The following is a 17,594-nucleotide window of genomic DNA, read 5'->3' as shown; positions in this document are numbered from 1 at the left end:
ACGTGTCTCCCATTCTTACTCCCTCCACACATACTTTAGAGCTCATTCTGCAATATGCTCATGCACATCGCTCAATTGCATTCTTTGATGGAGGATATGGTTTGTGATATACTGAAGACTCAATTTGATGCTTTTTTTTGTGGTCTGAAATCAAATACTTTGTCAAACAGTAAATACAGGAGGATATGTGAGGGTTTGTTTTAGCCCGGTGTGATGGTGCACAGCAGCTGAGGGAAGGAGGTTGTGTGAGACCCATGCGTGCTCTTTCCCATGTAAGACTAGTCCAGGCTGCTAATCCCCTCGTAACCCCGAGCCTCACTCCCTCCACTGCCCCTCCCCCGCCTACTCTTGACTATACAATGATGTTAGGTCATATTACTACACTGGTGTGGCACGGTGTTTATAAATATGCATATCTAGATTGCCTGCAGGTAAATTAGATACTTTAATTTTTCTGAAAAAATGATTGCAGTAGTAATGTCTGGCCATTGAGACATGACTGTGTTCAAAAAGCAGCAGCCTCAGGTGGCCAGTATTCTCCAACAGGTGTGGGAGTGTGTCAAATCTGAAAAGCTGAGACTGTCAGGCAGGGAATGTGATTCTCTTTATTGCCCTTCAATGCACGAGAGAGAGAGAGAGAGAGAGAGAGAGAGAGAGAGAGAAACAGAAAGGCAGGCTCTTTTAGGATTCTGACATGCTCTAATGTTAAATTGACTTAATCTATTTAATCTTTTTATTCAGTACAAGTTTGGCTTCAATAATATGTAACACGTATGCATGCCATGTTTGTGTTTTTATTCTACATTATTCTACCAATTGACATAAACACTAGTTTCACCTTAAAATGCAGTTCTAATGAACGTAGACTACGCAACACGCACATTCACTAGTGTGATAGATATTGCAGAAATGTCCATTTATTCATCCAGTTTATCCTCAAGGTGTACTTCCATATTACATTATTTGTGATTGTCCTGATAATGTAAACGTTTAGCACCATCCCCACTTTTAACTGTCCCATGTGTCTCTATTATCATGAAGCATGCTTTCATATTTAACTTCCACATTGCAAAGTATGCCTCGAAATAAAGGAGTTGTGCTTGAACCTTGATTGAACCTGGCATTTTGTTGCGTTCACGGTGGACCTTCTCCCACGTAATCTTGCGCCTCCTTAAAAGCGTAGCTAATGATCCGGTCCTTACCATGTGAAGGGAACAAGTAATGAAGTGATGGGCGTTTACCCTGTCCCGTATTGTGACTGACAAATGTGCATACATGTGCGTTTCACTTATTTAGGTACTGTTTGAAACAAGTTTTATTTATCAGTGGATTAGTTTATCAGTTTATCAGAAGGAAAAGGTTTTAAGGTCATAAGATTGGAATCGAGATTCAAGACAAAATGTATTTAGTTTTTCTCACCATCGGTGAGGGTTAACTTTTTCACCAAGACCTGATATTCAACAACGTAAAACGTTTTAGATCATCTTGAATTCAAATGTCCAAAAAAGATTTCAGAGTAAGTGAGAAGTTTTAAGATGAAACTTAAACTGAACTAAAATTAGGCTGAACATTTTCTTTAATGCATATTATTCCCTGTGACCCTGGCACCAAATAGTCTCTGTTCCGTTTTCTCATCAGTCTATTCCATGGCAACCTTGCCATTGTGTTAAATAACAGGCGGTGTTGCTGAATGTAAGCAGTATGTGGTACCTTAAGTCTGACACAACCATATCGGGACCAGGAAATGTGAAAAAAAAACAGGCAAATCTCCATTCTAATTCCTGTCAGGAACTGTTAAAACCAGGCAATTTCCCACTGTGATCACTCAGGAAATATTCAGACCTGATGTAATCAAGTTCAGGAAACATTAAAACCAGTGAGTCGTTGATGTTGTGTCATCTTACACATGTCTTCAGGCCTGTCTCCGTGCATGATGTTTAGAACAGACAGGGGTGTTAAATACCCCGGATGGGTAGAAGTGGAATTACTGTTTCCAGTAACATCCTGTCCTGGACACCTTTAACCTTTGGTAAACTTTGAAGGTAGGGATGTCCGTTGCGACTCCTGGGACACCACACTTTAATCTTGTTCATCTTGAGGAATCTGTAGAAATTCAGAGAACTTGGGTTTGCTTCTCTTTCATGCTGATGATCCTTCTCTGCTTGCTGTGTAGGTCCCGCCAATGGACATAGAAGCAGTGAAGGGCCGGGTCTTAATGGTGTCCAACAGAACCTGTGAATCTGTTACTCTAGTTGGGGACACTCTAGAGTGTATCGTCCCCTTGGAGCTCCAAGCTGCAAGTGAGGAGTTGGAGGTTAAGGTGAAGTTATGCATCTCGCTCAAACACACACACACACACACACACACACACACACACACACACACACAACACACACACACACACCACACACACACACACTCACACACCACACACACACACACACACACACACACACACACACACACACACACACACCACACACACACACACACACACACACACACACACACACACACACACTCACACACACACACACACACACACACACACACACACACACTCACACACACACACCACACACACACACACACACACACACACACACACACACACACAGTCTATGCCACTATTATACACACAGTATGTGAAGCTGTTTAGTTTGATGTGGACCTGACTGGTTGTGGTGTTCTCTGCTGTGTGTATTGGAGGCAGGCCAACTCTTCAGTGAGCCTGGGCCGCGTCATGCTGGCCCATGAGCAGGACTACACCAGCCTGGTCACGGGCGTCATCTGTGTCACCCTCTTTCTGCTCATGTTGCTTGGCCTGTTTATGTGGGTCCAAAGGAGAAAGCATATTGAAGGTATGATACAGACCCACCAACTAAAAACAGTAATGTGAAGAATCTGTGTGAAAGGTATATGAAAAGTATTAAAAGTATTTATCCCATAGGTATAAGTAGCCAGACAGACTCACAGACTGGCAAGCAGCCTGGCAGATAGATAACCCTAGTGAGATAGATAGATAGATAACTAGATAGATAGATGAGTAGATAGATAGATAGATAGATAGATAGATAGATAGATAGATATAGTATAGGACAGATAGATAGATAGATAGATAGATAATATGGATGGATGGATGGATGAGGTTCATATTCTGTCAATTGTCTAAATAAAACACCAACGTTAAAAGAGGAGAACAAAACAAAACGTATGTATTTGAAGTTATCAGAAGGGTGAAAAAATGGCTTTGCATTTATTTTACTTGTTCAAAATGCATCTCTCTCCCTATAAAGATAACTTTATAGTTTGTATCTGTTAAATAATATTAAAAGTATTTTGTGTGAAATGCTTTGGATCTTTTGGATGGTTTGAGCTGTGTGGCAGGTGTGATGTGTGTGCTAGCTTGGATTCGATTCTGGACTGCATTTGCTAAATTTACATATTGGTTACTAACCTTCATTTTTACTGCTTATGTTTCTGTTGGGTTTATCTACAGACAGTCATTTTGAAGTATTCCAGATTTTTTTTTTTTTTTTTCACAGATTTTCTACCTACCTCAAATGCTTCAACTATTTCATCCAAGTGTATTTCTGTGTTGGTGTTGACATGGGCTTTCAGCTCCAGAGGCAAATTGGTTTTCAAATGACATACTTTGAGATACAAACATACTGCAGCGAGTTAAGTTTGATAAAGGACATACTTTAAGATACATACATACTGCAGCGAGTTAAATTTGATAAACTTCACTTCTTGATTTTCTTGTAACATAATGGCAAGCTGGGGTCATATGGGTCCATGAAATATTAGCTATGTGAAAACAAATTAAAGGCCAAAAAGAACTTAAACTGTAGAGGATATAAGTCTTGAATGATCTATTGCATTTGGGGTAAGTGAAGAATCTATGCAAATATTTAGACTGTCCCTCAAATATTCCTTTCAAGAAAGGGCTTACGCATACACATACATTTCTGGAAATAAACTAGTATGGCTCAAGTTGTTTGTTTCATCAGTTTGTGTCCCATTTTCAGTGTTTCTCTGTTGTGTTGGGCTGATGGTGAAGTAGTCCAACTCTGCTGTGGTGGCCTGTCCTTCTCTTAAGCCTCTGTCTGTCCCTCTCTCTCTGGTTGTAGATTTAAGCAAGGCTATGGTTTGGTACGATGGCCGGGCACACATTCCTCATTTGGACATGTTGGCCAATGCAAGGAGTGTCAGCCCCACTAATGAAATGGTGTCCCACGAATCTGTGGACTATAGAACTACTTTGCTTGAGGGTATGTTTTAAATTCAGCTATTTCAACTCCTTCTTTTGTGTCTGTCTCAGGCATGTTGCTCCGCTTGCTCCTGGTGTCCCTTTATGCTACTCAGGGGGGATCATTTCAGCCTTTCTGCTGGGCTTGGTTTAGGGTTTCCCTTTTCCTTTGAAGGAGCGGTCGGCGCAGACATCAGACTTTGTTTGATGATCTTTGTCAGCGTCTTGTGTTAGTTTGCCAGTAATTGACCTCTAACTTCTTTGTTTGTAGACCAGAGTGTGTCCATGACACAGGCAGAGTCATGTCGCCCGCCCCCGTACTCCCCGATGCATGGGGACCTCTCTCCCATGTTGGTGGGGGGTGACGGAGATCTGGCCTCCCCTCTGCTGTCAGCCAGTGCTCCCATAGACCTGGCCAGCCTGAACCCGGAGTTGCTGAAAGAGGTCCAACATGTGGTCATTGCCAGGGAGGACCTCCTGCTTGCACGTCCACGAGATCATTGGGAGAGGTGTGACTATCCCCATTTACTGGCCGTACTAAATGAACATGTTTTACCTCATTGTCTTTTTCACAGGTATTAGACATTTTTTCAAAACTCACTCAAACGCACTCACATTCTAGGAGGTATGTACGAGTGTAGTTTTGGAATCAGTGTGTGTGTGGCAACAGAATGCAAGTATGGTTTGAAAAAGTGACTGTCACAGATGAGATCACCTAGTGTGGGTAAAGTGATATAACTGTGTGGTACACTGAAATAACTTAATGGATATTATTAAACTGCCAGGTCAGATCAAGACATTTCATTGTACTGCAAAAGTGGGAGTGTGAACTCATGTATATCAAATTCATATCCAGCTGAGGTACATCAAAGCTCTCTCCCACTGTTCCTACCTCACTCCAGGCCAGTCTCAAAAAGAGCACCCTGCCTCACTCCACTTGCAAGGCCCTCTGGAAAAAATCTCAGTTTTTCTGTCTCTAGGGAGTGATGGAAAGTAGGATTTGTGTGGTGTAGGATGATTTGTTCCCGTGTTAAATTCCCAGCTCATTGTTGAACTGTCTCGGAGCTCGGCTCTGGAAATCTGACTCCGTGGCCATCTGGGAGGATGTGTGTCTGAGGGCAGCTGGAAGATTACACTTGGCTTGATTATTTTGAAGTGAGAGCAAGAAAACAAACCTCATATGTATATAAAAGGCTTCTCTTTTCTTAATGTGGGATGGACTCATAAAATGTTGTTGCATCTCTTTGCAGTGCTGAGGCTGGTGAAGTGTTGTTTTTTCTTAGTCCGTTGTTCTGACTCTTAATTGGTCATTTACTATCAAATTTAAAGTAAATTACTGTTTTTTTATGATGTCACATAAATGTAAGCACTTTCATTGTTAAAGAGGTCAAAGAAGACTTCTGGACATGTTTAAGACTTGTTTAAGATGTTTATGGACACAGACACAGAAACAACTGTAACTAATGATAATATCTTAATGTGTATAACAGTATTGTTTCTTTCACAAAGCACTGGAACATAGCTGACAGATGGACTGAAAAAAGCAAGAAAAGGAAGAAAGAAAAAAAAAAGTTGCATTTCAATGGTGTTCTTGTTCAGAACCAACACATTTTGCGATAGTCTTGGGGATTCCATATTGTTTTGTGAGTCCTTAACAATGAGCACACTGGAACTCTGTTTGACGGAATCATTTCTTTAACTCAGGTCACTTTGGCTGTGTTTTCCACGGGACCCTGCTGGACCCAGAGGGACAGAAGCAGCACTGTGCAGTCAAATCTCTAAATCGTAAGTGAAGGCGCCCCATTCAGTACATTTCTGTCAAAAGTCTAAATGGTAACTTTTGATAGCCTCAAAAGAACATGTCCAAAAACCAGAAGAATTAGTAATCATTAATAAAAAAAAACTACATAAAAACACCCTCAAAACAAAGGTAAACAGTACTTTCTCAAGGTGTGTGTCCATATAGGGCTTTTCTCTGGCAGCACCAGAAGCACACTCATATAAGCACACGGAGCGGCCGCACAGAGTGCTCTGATAAAAGACACTGTGTGAAATGCTTTTTCACTAGGCGGCCACATAAGCTCTCTCCTCATTGGGAACAGTTGAAAAAAAGATGCTACCGCTCAGGAAGAAATGCTATATGGATCCTCAGCCTAATTGTTTGTCCTCTATTTGGATCTTTATTGAGAGTCATTCATAAGCTTTGAACAATTGGCACTTTTCTTGGCAGTAGCTCATGGACATGGACTCTCCTCAAGGATTACTTGTCTTCTTCATTTAAGGCTGCTAGCTTTTTGTTTGCACCGACCCTAACCAACACCTGATTCATGATTGTATTGATCATCCTGATTATGTATTATGATTATGATCATTAAAGACCAAGCAAGGCTGGCACAGCCCCTATTATAACTGTCATATCTCCTGTCATATCTCCTGTCATAATGACCTATGGCAGTCCATGCACCCATGTCCACTAGGGCTAGTGGACAGCCATTGTACCTGAAAGCATACAGTAGAATGCACAGAGTTAATCATTAGGCTTCTCTTCGAGCATCCCTTGAAACAGCAGCTCAGCCGTGTTATTTCACTCCAGGTCAACCAATTAGGAAACGATCAGCACTAAATCACACAGAGAGTCACAGAACGTCAAACAATAGCAATTTGACACTATTAGCACGTGTTTCAGTTATGCCTAATGGAATATTTGAGCATCTTTCTCCTAGTATTGTGCATGTGATGTATGTTTTTGAAATGTTTGAAATGCTTTTGAAAAGTATTTCGTGAGGTATACTGTGATACAATATCCTTTAAGTAGCTTCCATTACATATCAACATTCATCACAGAAACTGTGTACACTTCCCATAGAATTCATGGACATTAAACCAAATATTCTACTAGAAAAGCTAAATGAACACTGTGATTCATGGTATCACTGTGCTAAAAGCTCAGGCTTTGACATGTTTTTATTTTCAGTGTGTAGGCTGTTTTTATTGAATCATTAACTTTATAGAATGTCAGTGATTCCCAGGGTGGGTTTCTGACTTCAACCGCGGAAATGAAACATCAAAGAGCTATTTTTTTCTGATTCTTTTCCAAATGTGGATAGAGATAAACTAAAAGTAACATAGCAGAGGCAGTAATATCATTCTGCAATATAGTGGTATCAGTTTAGATTCAATCTCGGAAATAGACGGAAATTCCTATTCTGTTCTCTAATATAAGCCTGATGGAAAAAAATCTCTGCTTTTCACTGCCATCGGTAGGCTAGGTTGTTATGGCTACTTTTAGACCTAAATGCATTGGCTACATATTAGGTTACCTATGTCATATTTGATTCAGTCATGAAAGATAACCTGAACACATGTAGAATTTCACTGGCCACGGCAAACTAGACATGATTTAAAGGAGTAACTGCCTGGGAAGTGGGAAGAAAATGAGTGTAAATATAATGGTGACCTGTTCCTGTAAGCTTCTTCTTCATTTCATAAAGCAGCAGCAGCAGCTCAAAGGTGATGTTAAATCAACTAGCCTGAAGTAGTTCAGCTCACGGGGTTATGCCTTGATGAGACATGATCTCTTCCACAGTACAATGCCTCTCCCCAGTCACAGGCTCAGGTTGTGAGTTACTCCTTCTGCTATGGGGACACCCCGCTCTAATGTGAACAGTCACAACCACTGGGGGGTGGCACACAAACTGATTCTTTATCTCTCAGAGTGACTCATGTCCAGGCAGTTCTGACTCGGGTGATGGGAGTGTGGTTAGGATTTGATTGTGCTACAGCAAGACAACTCCAACTGAAAAAGATATCCCATAGTGAGACACTGAATCGAATGCTTGAAAGAGAACTTAATATTACTTGTATAACCTGGTTCTCTGACAGTATGGGCGAGGTGTCTCAACAGTCTCTTAGCTGTGCTAAGTAAGGAAGAGGTGTGCTTGTTTATGAATGACCTGATGACTTTATGTAGTCCACACTACATAGGGAGGGCAGAGTTTACGTATATTCAAGTGTCAGGGCTGCCAGCCAATAGGCTTCTTGGGTTTACGGGGGTGTATCCCATAGTGAGACTCATGTTTTCATGTTACGCTGATTACCTACATTTTTTTTTTGGTTGGTTTAAGGTATCACAGATATTGAGGAAGTAACACAGTTTCTGAAGGAGGGGATCATCATGAAAGATTTCAGCCATCCCAATGTACTGTCTCTGTTGGGCATCTGCCTGCCCTCCGAGGGCTCCCCTCTGGTGGTGCTGCCTTATATGAAGCACGGGGATCTCCGCAACTTCATCAGGGACGAGACTCATGTAAGTTAGACATTCTGTGAGACATCATTTCATCGAAAAAAGAAAATTGCTAGGTTAAACCTGAATGTATAATAAATTATAGCAAGAGCTCTTACTTCTGAAAGCATCCAAAATGTTTTCTATGTAAATTCTATAAGCTAACAGAACATTTACAGATGTATTTTATTAACCTGTTTTAATATTTTACAGAACCCCACTGTAAAAGACCTTATGGGATTTGGGTTCCAAGTTGCGAAAGGCATGGAGTACCTCGCTAGCAAGAAGTTTGTCCACAGAGACCTAGCAGCTAGAAACTGCATGTAAGTTTTACAAAATGTCCATGGAAGTCTGACCTTTAAAGGCTAGAAAAGGACTTTATGTGCTGAGGAAAAACTGACATCTGTGTCTCAGGCTCCATAATAAGTGTAAAATGTAAAAATAATCAGGACAAGTTAATTAAGGCGCAGGCTTTTCAATCAGGTATATTAATCGATGGAAGATATGAGGTGGGGAATGTTTCAAAAATACTTACTCGACCCAACATTGCTGACTGTAACGTCAAGGTATAATGCTTGTTCATGTCGGATTTGAAATTTGGGTTCATATTGCACACATTTTTTAGCTTTGTAGTGCAATCATTTTTCACTTTCAATACCAATGTTTTCCCCCATGCTAGGTTGGATGAGAGTTACACTGTGAAGGTTGCAGACTTTGGCTTAGCTCGAGATGTGTACGACAAAGAATACTACAGCGTGCACAATAAGAGTGGAGTCAAGCTGCCTGTAAAGTGGATGGCTTTGGAGAGTCTACAGACACACAAATTCACCTCAAAGTCAGATGTTGTGAGTAACACCTCGTAGCCTGCTTGGACATTATTTTGCTCATCTTTCAAGTGCAGTTGGTAAATATTTTAGAGGGAAATCTTGCCATATTGCTACCATTGACAACCAAATCAAAATATTAGAGGTATTTTCATTTAGAATGGAATAGACACTTGACAACAAAAACCTATTCAGATAACACTTTACTTGAACCCTGTTTCAGAACACTGACATAACCATGGCGTGGTGATGGCATACGTATGTCATCATAACAGTTTATGTCCAATGACTTGAGTCACTGGACACTGACTTTCATAATTACCTAGCATATGACATATAGATATATGACATGTAGATATAGTTATATGATATAGTTATAGTATTTAGCAGACACATTTGTCCAAAGTGACATTAAACATTAAACATTTTATTTAAAAAATAAAGAATAAAGTAATTAAGTAATTTATTTATGTTATATTTGGCATAGATCATTCTTAGACAATGATTCAAATGTGAGAAAATAGTCAAAACATTTTTGAATGACAATGTATTGTAAGATTTTCCCTGAAACCTCATTGTGCACACGAACAGACACACCATCTTGAGTATTTCTCCACATCTTTCTTCTGCAGTGGTCTTTTGGTGTGTTGCTATGGGAGCTGATGACCCGAGGAGCTCCACCATACTCCGATGTCAACTCCTTTGACATCACTCTGTTCCTTTTGCAAGGACGGCGACTCCTTCAACCGGAGTTCTGCCCGGATGCACTGTGAGTATTTGACATTCAATTAATTCATGATGCTTTACTCCTTATTTTGTTTCATATAAGGATTTACTAAGAGAGGTGTTAACTACAGACAAAACTCTGACTGGCTGTGCCTGTGGGCGTGGCTTTTTTTACAGTGCATCTAACAATCCTCAAGCAAATGAGCTTGATCCCAGTTTTTTAAAAGCTGTTTGAGGGTTCAAGGCTTCTTTAAGGGTTCTTCCTGTTTGGAAACACAATGGCATTTTCAAAGCCATTTAACAACTGTGGACAAAAACTGTGGACAGCATAGCAGAGATTATTGACAGATGCCACAGTATGCTAAACGGAACAGAGAAAGTTTATTGCAATGACTTAATTTATTACATTAATTGCGCTAGTTTTTTTTATTTGATGTTTTCCATCAATTTAATGACGTACATGCTCCTGTCTTATTATAGGTGCAAGAGCTCCGTTGCGACCCTGTAGTAAATTGCGACAATCGCTTTTTGGCACCAATACAAAAGGTAGCATATCAAGCCCCATTATGAAACTTGTCGTTCAGTGTGTGTTTATACTTTATCATTACACAGATACCATGTGATGGTTGAATGCTGGCATCCTAAACCAGAGAGGCGGCCAAACTTTTCTGAATTGGTCTCCCGGATATCAGCTATCTTCTCTAGCTTCTGTGGGGAGCACTATGTCCTCCTCAACACAACCTATGTCAATATCGACAAGATGACACCGTACCCTTCCTTGATCTCCTCTCAAGGCACTTTGGACCGGGACTGCTGCACTTGAGAGGACCCTGAGACAATGAAGGTTGTGGGGGGAGGGGGCTTCTGTGGACAGAAGAGAAGCATGCTTCTTCAGACCTGCTGTATGGGTGTATAGACACTGGACCCCAGTTTTGGATGAATTCCTTATCCTCTCTAAAGGAAGAACAATGATGAACATGAAGGGAGATCCTTGGGTGGAGCAGAGGACCATTTGGGAACCTCTACACTCATACCTGGGTATTCTGTTTTGGAGACCTTGATGAGGACAGTACCAAGAGGTTCAGCCTTTTCTGAAACAGTGTGTGATTGTACATTACCTGTACATTACAGTTTCAAAGCATGTGATGCAGGTTTCAGAAGTATGCCACCTCACCAGACAGTGCTCTTTTTGTTGAGAAGTTTCGTACTGACTCCCTTACTAAGACCCTCGTCCCTTAAGTGGACAGAAACAGTTTGTGATAAAACAAAACAAGAGTCTAAACGAGTCGTACTCTGGATGGTCAGATGCATGTATGCTCAGCTAGATTAAGTTGATGTCAGGTATATTTGAAATACTACTTTTGACTACTTAGTCAAAGACTACTTCATGACATTGTCTGACAATGCATTCTACTGGTAGTATTTTAGATTGGAGTATATGCCAACATTTCACTTCAGTTGTAAGGTAAATGTGCAGAGCAAAATCCCCCCCCCCCCCTTCTTAACAAATGTGGTGTGCATGCCTCATATATAGTACTATATGTTTTTAAATTTAGTTTACATTAATTATGCACATTTAAGTCTAGAATTCTGGCGAAATATTACTTGACTTGTGCAGTACACTGGATATATTATCCTTTTAATAGACTCTGAATACATCTTTGATTTGTGTTAAACATCTAATACTGAGTCATGTTTAGGACATTGCAGATGTTTTGGTTGAAAGAAGAGGTATGAAGATGTAGCTACTAACCTAATGTAACCTTTCAGAATTTGACTTCAGGATGAACATAGCCTTAGCTTTAGGTTACAAAAAGATGTTCTCAACAGCATTATTCTTGTGTGGTAAGCTTACCTTCATAAGGACATATAATCACAGTTATAGAACAAGGTTACAGTGTTTAAATAGGCACACACATCCAGCCAATCAAATACACTGTTTCATCAGTAATAAGCTATCAGGCCAGCAGTAGCCCCCTTGTTTGGATGCCCATCACTGAACTGATTTTATTCATAGGTCCACTTTACCAGCATGTGTTCAGTAAGCAGATGAAAATAATCTGCCTGGAGTTCAGTAAAATATTAGTTCATTCGTTGTACCACAATCAGGTTCAATACTCACTGCCAAACACAGGTCTTAAACAAAGACACAGAGGTTATAAAGTGCCCTCCTCTTGTAATTGCTCTTGTAAAGTAATTGCTTTAGGTCTAGAAATTTGATGACCAAACATATACATTTGATTTTGTAATGGTTTCTATAACAAACTGTTTTGCTGTGTTGAATGTCTGTACAGCTATCAGTACTTGACTAATGAATGATCAATAGCATGTTGAAAATCACTTCAAGTGACAGCACTGTAAATGAGGGCTTGCATATCTGACTGTTATATATTGCTAATAGCTAAGGTTGTCGTTGACTACTTTTTGTGACTGATGTTTATATCATGTGCAGTTTTATTTAGGTACAGTGCAAACCATGTTTGAACAAGCGCAAGTAATCATTTCTTCTCTTCAGTATTGCTACTGAACTTGTAGGCATTATTCACTATTTGTCACTTTGAACAGAACAAGCTAAGATGTTTCTGTAAAATAACTGTAGGTATTTGTTCATGTTTTGTTTGTATTTGTTCATACTCATGTTTGATAACAGCTGCATTGTCCCATTCCTGCATCATTTCTGTTTTGGCAAATGAGTTTATGTGTTTGAGACATCACATAGAGGTTGAACATTTTGAGTACTTTAATGTCAGCCAATCCTCAGGCAGGGACATGTGATTCTGTTGTTGGAAGCCTGCACTGGGTGTGTCTACCAGGTGAGTAGGTGACTGTGGAATGCTCTTTGACTGCTGGACACAGTGCTCTCCTCCTCATGGAACCAATGCCACTTCAGCAGTCAACACATTCTCATAAGTGGGTCCAACGAGTTGGGGGATAGAGTATATCTGATAAGACTTTTACCTCTACACCTTTTCATTGACTCATTTTATTCATATCATTTTATCACGCTGATTTTGCAACATTAGAAATAAAACATTAGTTGTTTTATCAAGTTAAAATGCTGTTGTCTTTTTATGCTGTCATGAACAAGAACATAAAAGTGCAGGGGAATGTCCAAATGTTCACTTTAAGGACAGGTCTTCCTTGTGTAAAAAAAAAACCATGTTTTTATTCTTTCTTAGAGATGGCTAAAAGAGGAAATACAGTCTTTCTCGTTTTCCTTTGTTCATTTATAGGTAGGTGCAAGACTGCTTACAAGTAATGGGCGGCTACCTTGGAAACTCATGTGAGTAGCTGGGGCCCTCTGGTGGAGGATTATGGTAGGCATGGTCAAACTGTTGACAAAGGAGGACGTAGTATACCAGTTAAAGATACAGTCTGCGATTCTGGCGAAGGTTGTTGATATTTGCGCTCAACAGACAATCAATTACACCCCTCCCTTATTTACTCCTGAAGCAACCTGTTGATAGGCTGGAATAGTTTATGGCTCAGTCCGAGTTTGTGTCCCATTTACACAGCCAGGACTATGCAAACACTGGTGGGTTTTTCAGCGCACACATCGAATGGACAGGACCATGAGGAGCAATGCTGAATTTGACAATAAGTGTATTGGATAGAAGTATTTCACGTTTAAGGTATACCTAGGCTACAGCATAAAATAACGCAACAATGCAATATGGCAGTTAGCAAATTAAGTAATACAATTTATTATGTGATAGTAAGTCATAATTACGACAAAGGTGTCGACGTTTTTTCTTTTGTGAATGCAGTGCGCTTCTATGTAAGCCCATTTTCGCAAATGTGGTGGGAAAAAAAACTCCTGTAAGTAATTACAATGAGAAACTTTCTCAAAATAATGACTTAGTATCTCAAAGTAATAACGTAGTATCTCAAAATAGTGACATCATGAGTCATATAGTTTATTCATTAGTCATTATTTTGAGATACTAGGCTAGGTCACGCTAAGTATCTAAAAACAATGAGAAACTTTCTCAAAATAATTACTTATTTTTTGAGATACGAAGTCATTATTTCGAGAAAGTTTCTTTTTGTTTAGGTTTCTCTGCTTTTATTTTGACTACTCTCGCCATGGTGGCTACGCAGGAAGTGAAACAGCTGGACTGACTCGGAAGGCAGATTGGTCATATTCTATTTCAGTAAAAGGGGCACCGGCAGATTGTATGTCTTTCTCTGTGCACGCACTGACATACCTTACATTTATATATGTTCATACAAAACGTGACAATACAATGAACACAACACTATGTAATTCAGACTGACCAACAACACACCTTCCAAACCAGGTCAGATTGGATAATACGGAAGTTAGATAAATGGCTAACAAACAGCGAGAACTCCCATCCTGGATGGAAAGGATGGGTAAGGAAGGCAACTGCTTCACCAGGAAAGTTACAACCAAAACAAAAAAGAAGTTTACCCCGAGGTAAGTATTGCTGTTCACGCCTACCGGTAGTATTTTCCGTTTAGTTGTACACAATTTTGCTTCCGAGCTATACCCTCAGGACTAAAATGCTCAAAATTCCTGTCACTCTTGTAGGGTTACAGTCTATTTTATGAACGAGTGGGAGCTGGTGCAAAACGCTCTCGTCTTCGGGGATTTGGAGGACAAAATATGTCACGTTGAAGGACTTACAGAAAAGGTATGCTTGACTGAATAATGATCTGTATGGGTAGCCTACATTGACATGTCTCGGGTAATCTTTCACGCCACTCGCGTGTATTTTGCAAGTCTTAACATGTATTATGTCTGATTTCAAGGGTGCTAAAAAATGCGGTATCTGCCAACAGCTAATTGAGAAATTAAACCACATATTCGTTAGATCGCTGGCTCAAAGGCAAACTCATCAATTTCAATATTGACCGTGTCCTGACCGAAACCTATATTTTCACGTGTCTGCTTAGGTACTCAAACCAGAAGGCGGTCTGGTGAAGAAGAGAAGACAAGAAGCAGGAATGGACTCTAATGAGCAGGGTACCCTTGAGGCGAGGACAAGCGCATTAGAATCAGATTTGGACACAGCAGAGCTAGAGACTCTCCCTTATGGAAATACTAACCAGGGGCACAAATCAGGCAATGAAGAATGCACAACCAGCACGTTGACAGACCATCAGCCTGACACTGTATCTGATGATGAAGCTTTGAAACTTGTAAGGGAGATTTTTTTCACATGATGGTGAGGCCTTAATCTTTCAAGATCATCTGTCATGAGATACAGTGGCTCCCTTCATCTTTCACTATGTAAAGAGTACTGGACATGGGAATGGAATCGGAAGAACTGTCTTCTGTATAACGGGAAATGTCTACACATATACGGAAAGGATAGTGATGACATTTTTTCCTAGGAGAGTCAAGGGCTTCCCAATGTTTGCTGCCGTCTTTAAACCCAAAGTTAAAGTGCTCTCCATGGCAGTGAATGTGACTCCATACAGAGTTGCTGTACACTGAGGTGGAGTGTGGAGTGTCTATAATACAAAATGGCCATAGTCTGGCCATAATACTCCTACTCTTTACATTCATTGTTGTAGGGTTTCTCATAATAACTCATAATGAGGATACATCTTATGTCCTGTGAAATAAGAATTAAGATGCCAAGATAACACCATTCACCCGGTAGGGCAGCATCATATCTGGTTCCATTTTCATGGAAGAAAGATAACTTATGTGAAACATCAAACCCAGTTAGTAAATAAATACACATGAATTGCTTGTTACCATATCCATAAACCTTTTTGTGCACCTGCTGTAAAATGTTAATAAACTTTTCTTGGTTTCCTGGAATTTTACACATTTCACAACTGAACTAAATTGCGTAAATGTTGGAAATATAGCGTTTGATAAAGATCTCTTACAGGTCTTATGTCGATATGATGATGCCTTAATTAGGAGTAAAGTTAAAGCTTGGATGGCACTGATAAATAGGGTTGGGGTAAACCTCTAACAACAATTCACATCAACCAAATGCCCCTTACTCTTTTGTGTCAACATCATTACTACCTGTTCTTAATCTTGTGAAAAATGGATGCTATATTTAGCAGGTATGTTTGCAATCCATAGATGACAAAACAACACAAGCCCTGTAATATTGATGAACACTGCATGTAAGTGACACTTGTGTAGAGTTCTTGTAAAGTGTACTGGTGTGAAGAGTCTTCCATTGGGGTGCTTGTCCCTGCAAATGCTTTTCTTCTCAACAAATCAGGTGAAGGTGGATGCAGCAGACTCCAATAGGCAGACAGACAGTGCACAATTAGCCAGCTTACTCCTGCTCATTGGCTTCTGTAAGTAATGGTGTTTGGCTGGTGTGTCCATCAAGGCATGTTTGTTAATACACACATAGATTTAAAATGTTAAAACAAATACACGCAAGTGGTTACAGTTTGTTTGTGTTCTAATAACATATACACCAGTACTGGATAGTTACTTGTTGCCCATGTTAGAAAGGACAATAACCCCACACCTTCATTGAACAGTGAGAGGAACTTGACTTAGAACCGTAGCCTAAACAGTCCATCGTGGCAAAGTACAAAATCCCATTTTTGTATATTTCCTTAACTGTGATGTAAGCCTGTGTCATGCCATTGTATGGTGTGATCTGGGATTAGAATAGAGGGAAGCTGGTTTACTTCAGAATGCAGGTGACGCAGACAAATATCTGCCTGCTTCATCCTAAATTCAATTTTTAATACCATTTTTCTCCTCGTTCTGAAAGCTCATTTCTGCCTGCTTCATCCTAAATTCAGTTTTTAATACCGTTTTTCTCCTTGTTCTGAAAGTCATCACTCAAATATCAAAAGTCCATGTTAACTCAGCAAAGGCATATACACATTCCCTTAACACTTATGTTTCAGTTTCAGCACATTCCCTTAACACTTATGTTTCAGTTTCAGCACATTCCCTTAACACTTATGTTTCAGTTTCAGCACATTCCCTCAACACTTCTGTTTCAGTTTCAGCATGGTAAGACACAACAAACACTTGCCACTTGCACGGTGCCTTTTTGAAGTAGCCGCACGCTAGCATTATTAATAGTTGGGTTGTCATTTAAAAATCGAAAGTGTCATTTTTACTCCACTACATTTCTACAATATGTGTCGCTACTCGTTACATTTTATTAACACAGTTTCGCCTAAATGTTGCATAAAAACTATCAGCTCCAATGATAGCAGAGCGATTCTGTAAATAGACGCACTGATTAGCTGTTAAATTCGCTAGGATCTTTTCATGCATTAAATGTATTGTTTAATTTGACACTGACCTATTTGAATGTACTGATTATTTGAACTTTTATTATGAATATCTTTATATAGAATGCTGATGTGTAGCCTAAAGCGCTGATAGGAAAATTGTAAATACCATTGGTTTCGGAATGCTAACTAAGGCTACTCATTCTATGAACACGTTCTAGATTAACATTCCTTTCCCCACTTTCTGCTAGCTAGCTAACAGTGCTGTCATATTGAAACTAATGTATTTTATGTTATTGCTTGCAAA

General features: G+C 39.8%; 2 protein-coding genes across 2 annotated transcripts in view; both read left to right on the top strand.

Moving 5' to 3' along the window:
• met (MET proto-oncogene, receptor tyrosine kinase) overlaps positions 1-13,219 on the top strand; it is a 37,937-nt gene extending 24,718 nt beyond the window's left edge. The window contains 11 exon segments of the mRNA XM_031564149.2: positions 2,174-2,320; positions 2,705-2,861; positions 4,134-4,274; positions 4,524-4,732; positions 4,734-4,761; positions 5,957-6,037; positions 8,377-8,558; positions 8,748-8,857; positions 9,214-9,379; positions 9,991-10,127; positions 10,697-13,219. Coding sequence (XP_031420009.1) covers positions 2,174-2,320; positions 2,705-2,861; positions 4,134-4,274; positions 4,524-4,732; positions 4,734-4,761; positions 5,957-6,037; positions 8,377-8,558; positions 8,748-8,857; positions 9,214-9,379; positions 9,991-10,127; positions 10,697-10,907 — 1,569 coding nt within the window. The 3' untranslated portion in view covers positions 10,908-13,219.
• Positions 13,220-14,170: 951 nt separating this feature from the next.
• On the top strand, positions 14,171-15,886 carry si:ch211-127m7.2. The gene is made up of 3 exons (XM_042707471.1): positions 14,171-14,525; positions 14,640-14,742; positions 15,005-15,886. Exons 1-3 carry the CDS (start codon positions 14,416-14,418, stop codon positions 15,272-15,274), a joined length of 483 nt encoding a protein of 160 aa, XP_042563405.1. The 5' UTR covers positions 14,171-14,415; the 3' UTR covers positions 15,275-15,886.
• Positions 15,887-17,594: the final 1,708 nt, after the last annotated feature.

This window comes from Clupea harengus, chromosome 3 (assembly GCF_900700415.2).
Source record: "Clupea harengus chromosome 3, Ch_v2.0.2, whole genome shotgun sequence".
Lineage (NCBI taxonomy): Eukaryota > Metazoa > Chordata > Actinopteri > Clupeiformes > Clupeidae > Clupea > Clupea harengus.
This window is presented reverse-complemented; position numbering and strand designations above follow the sequence as displayed.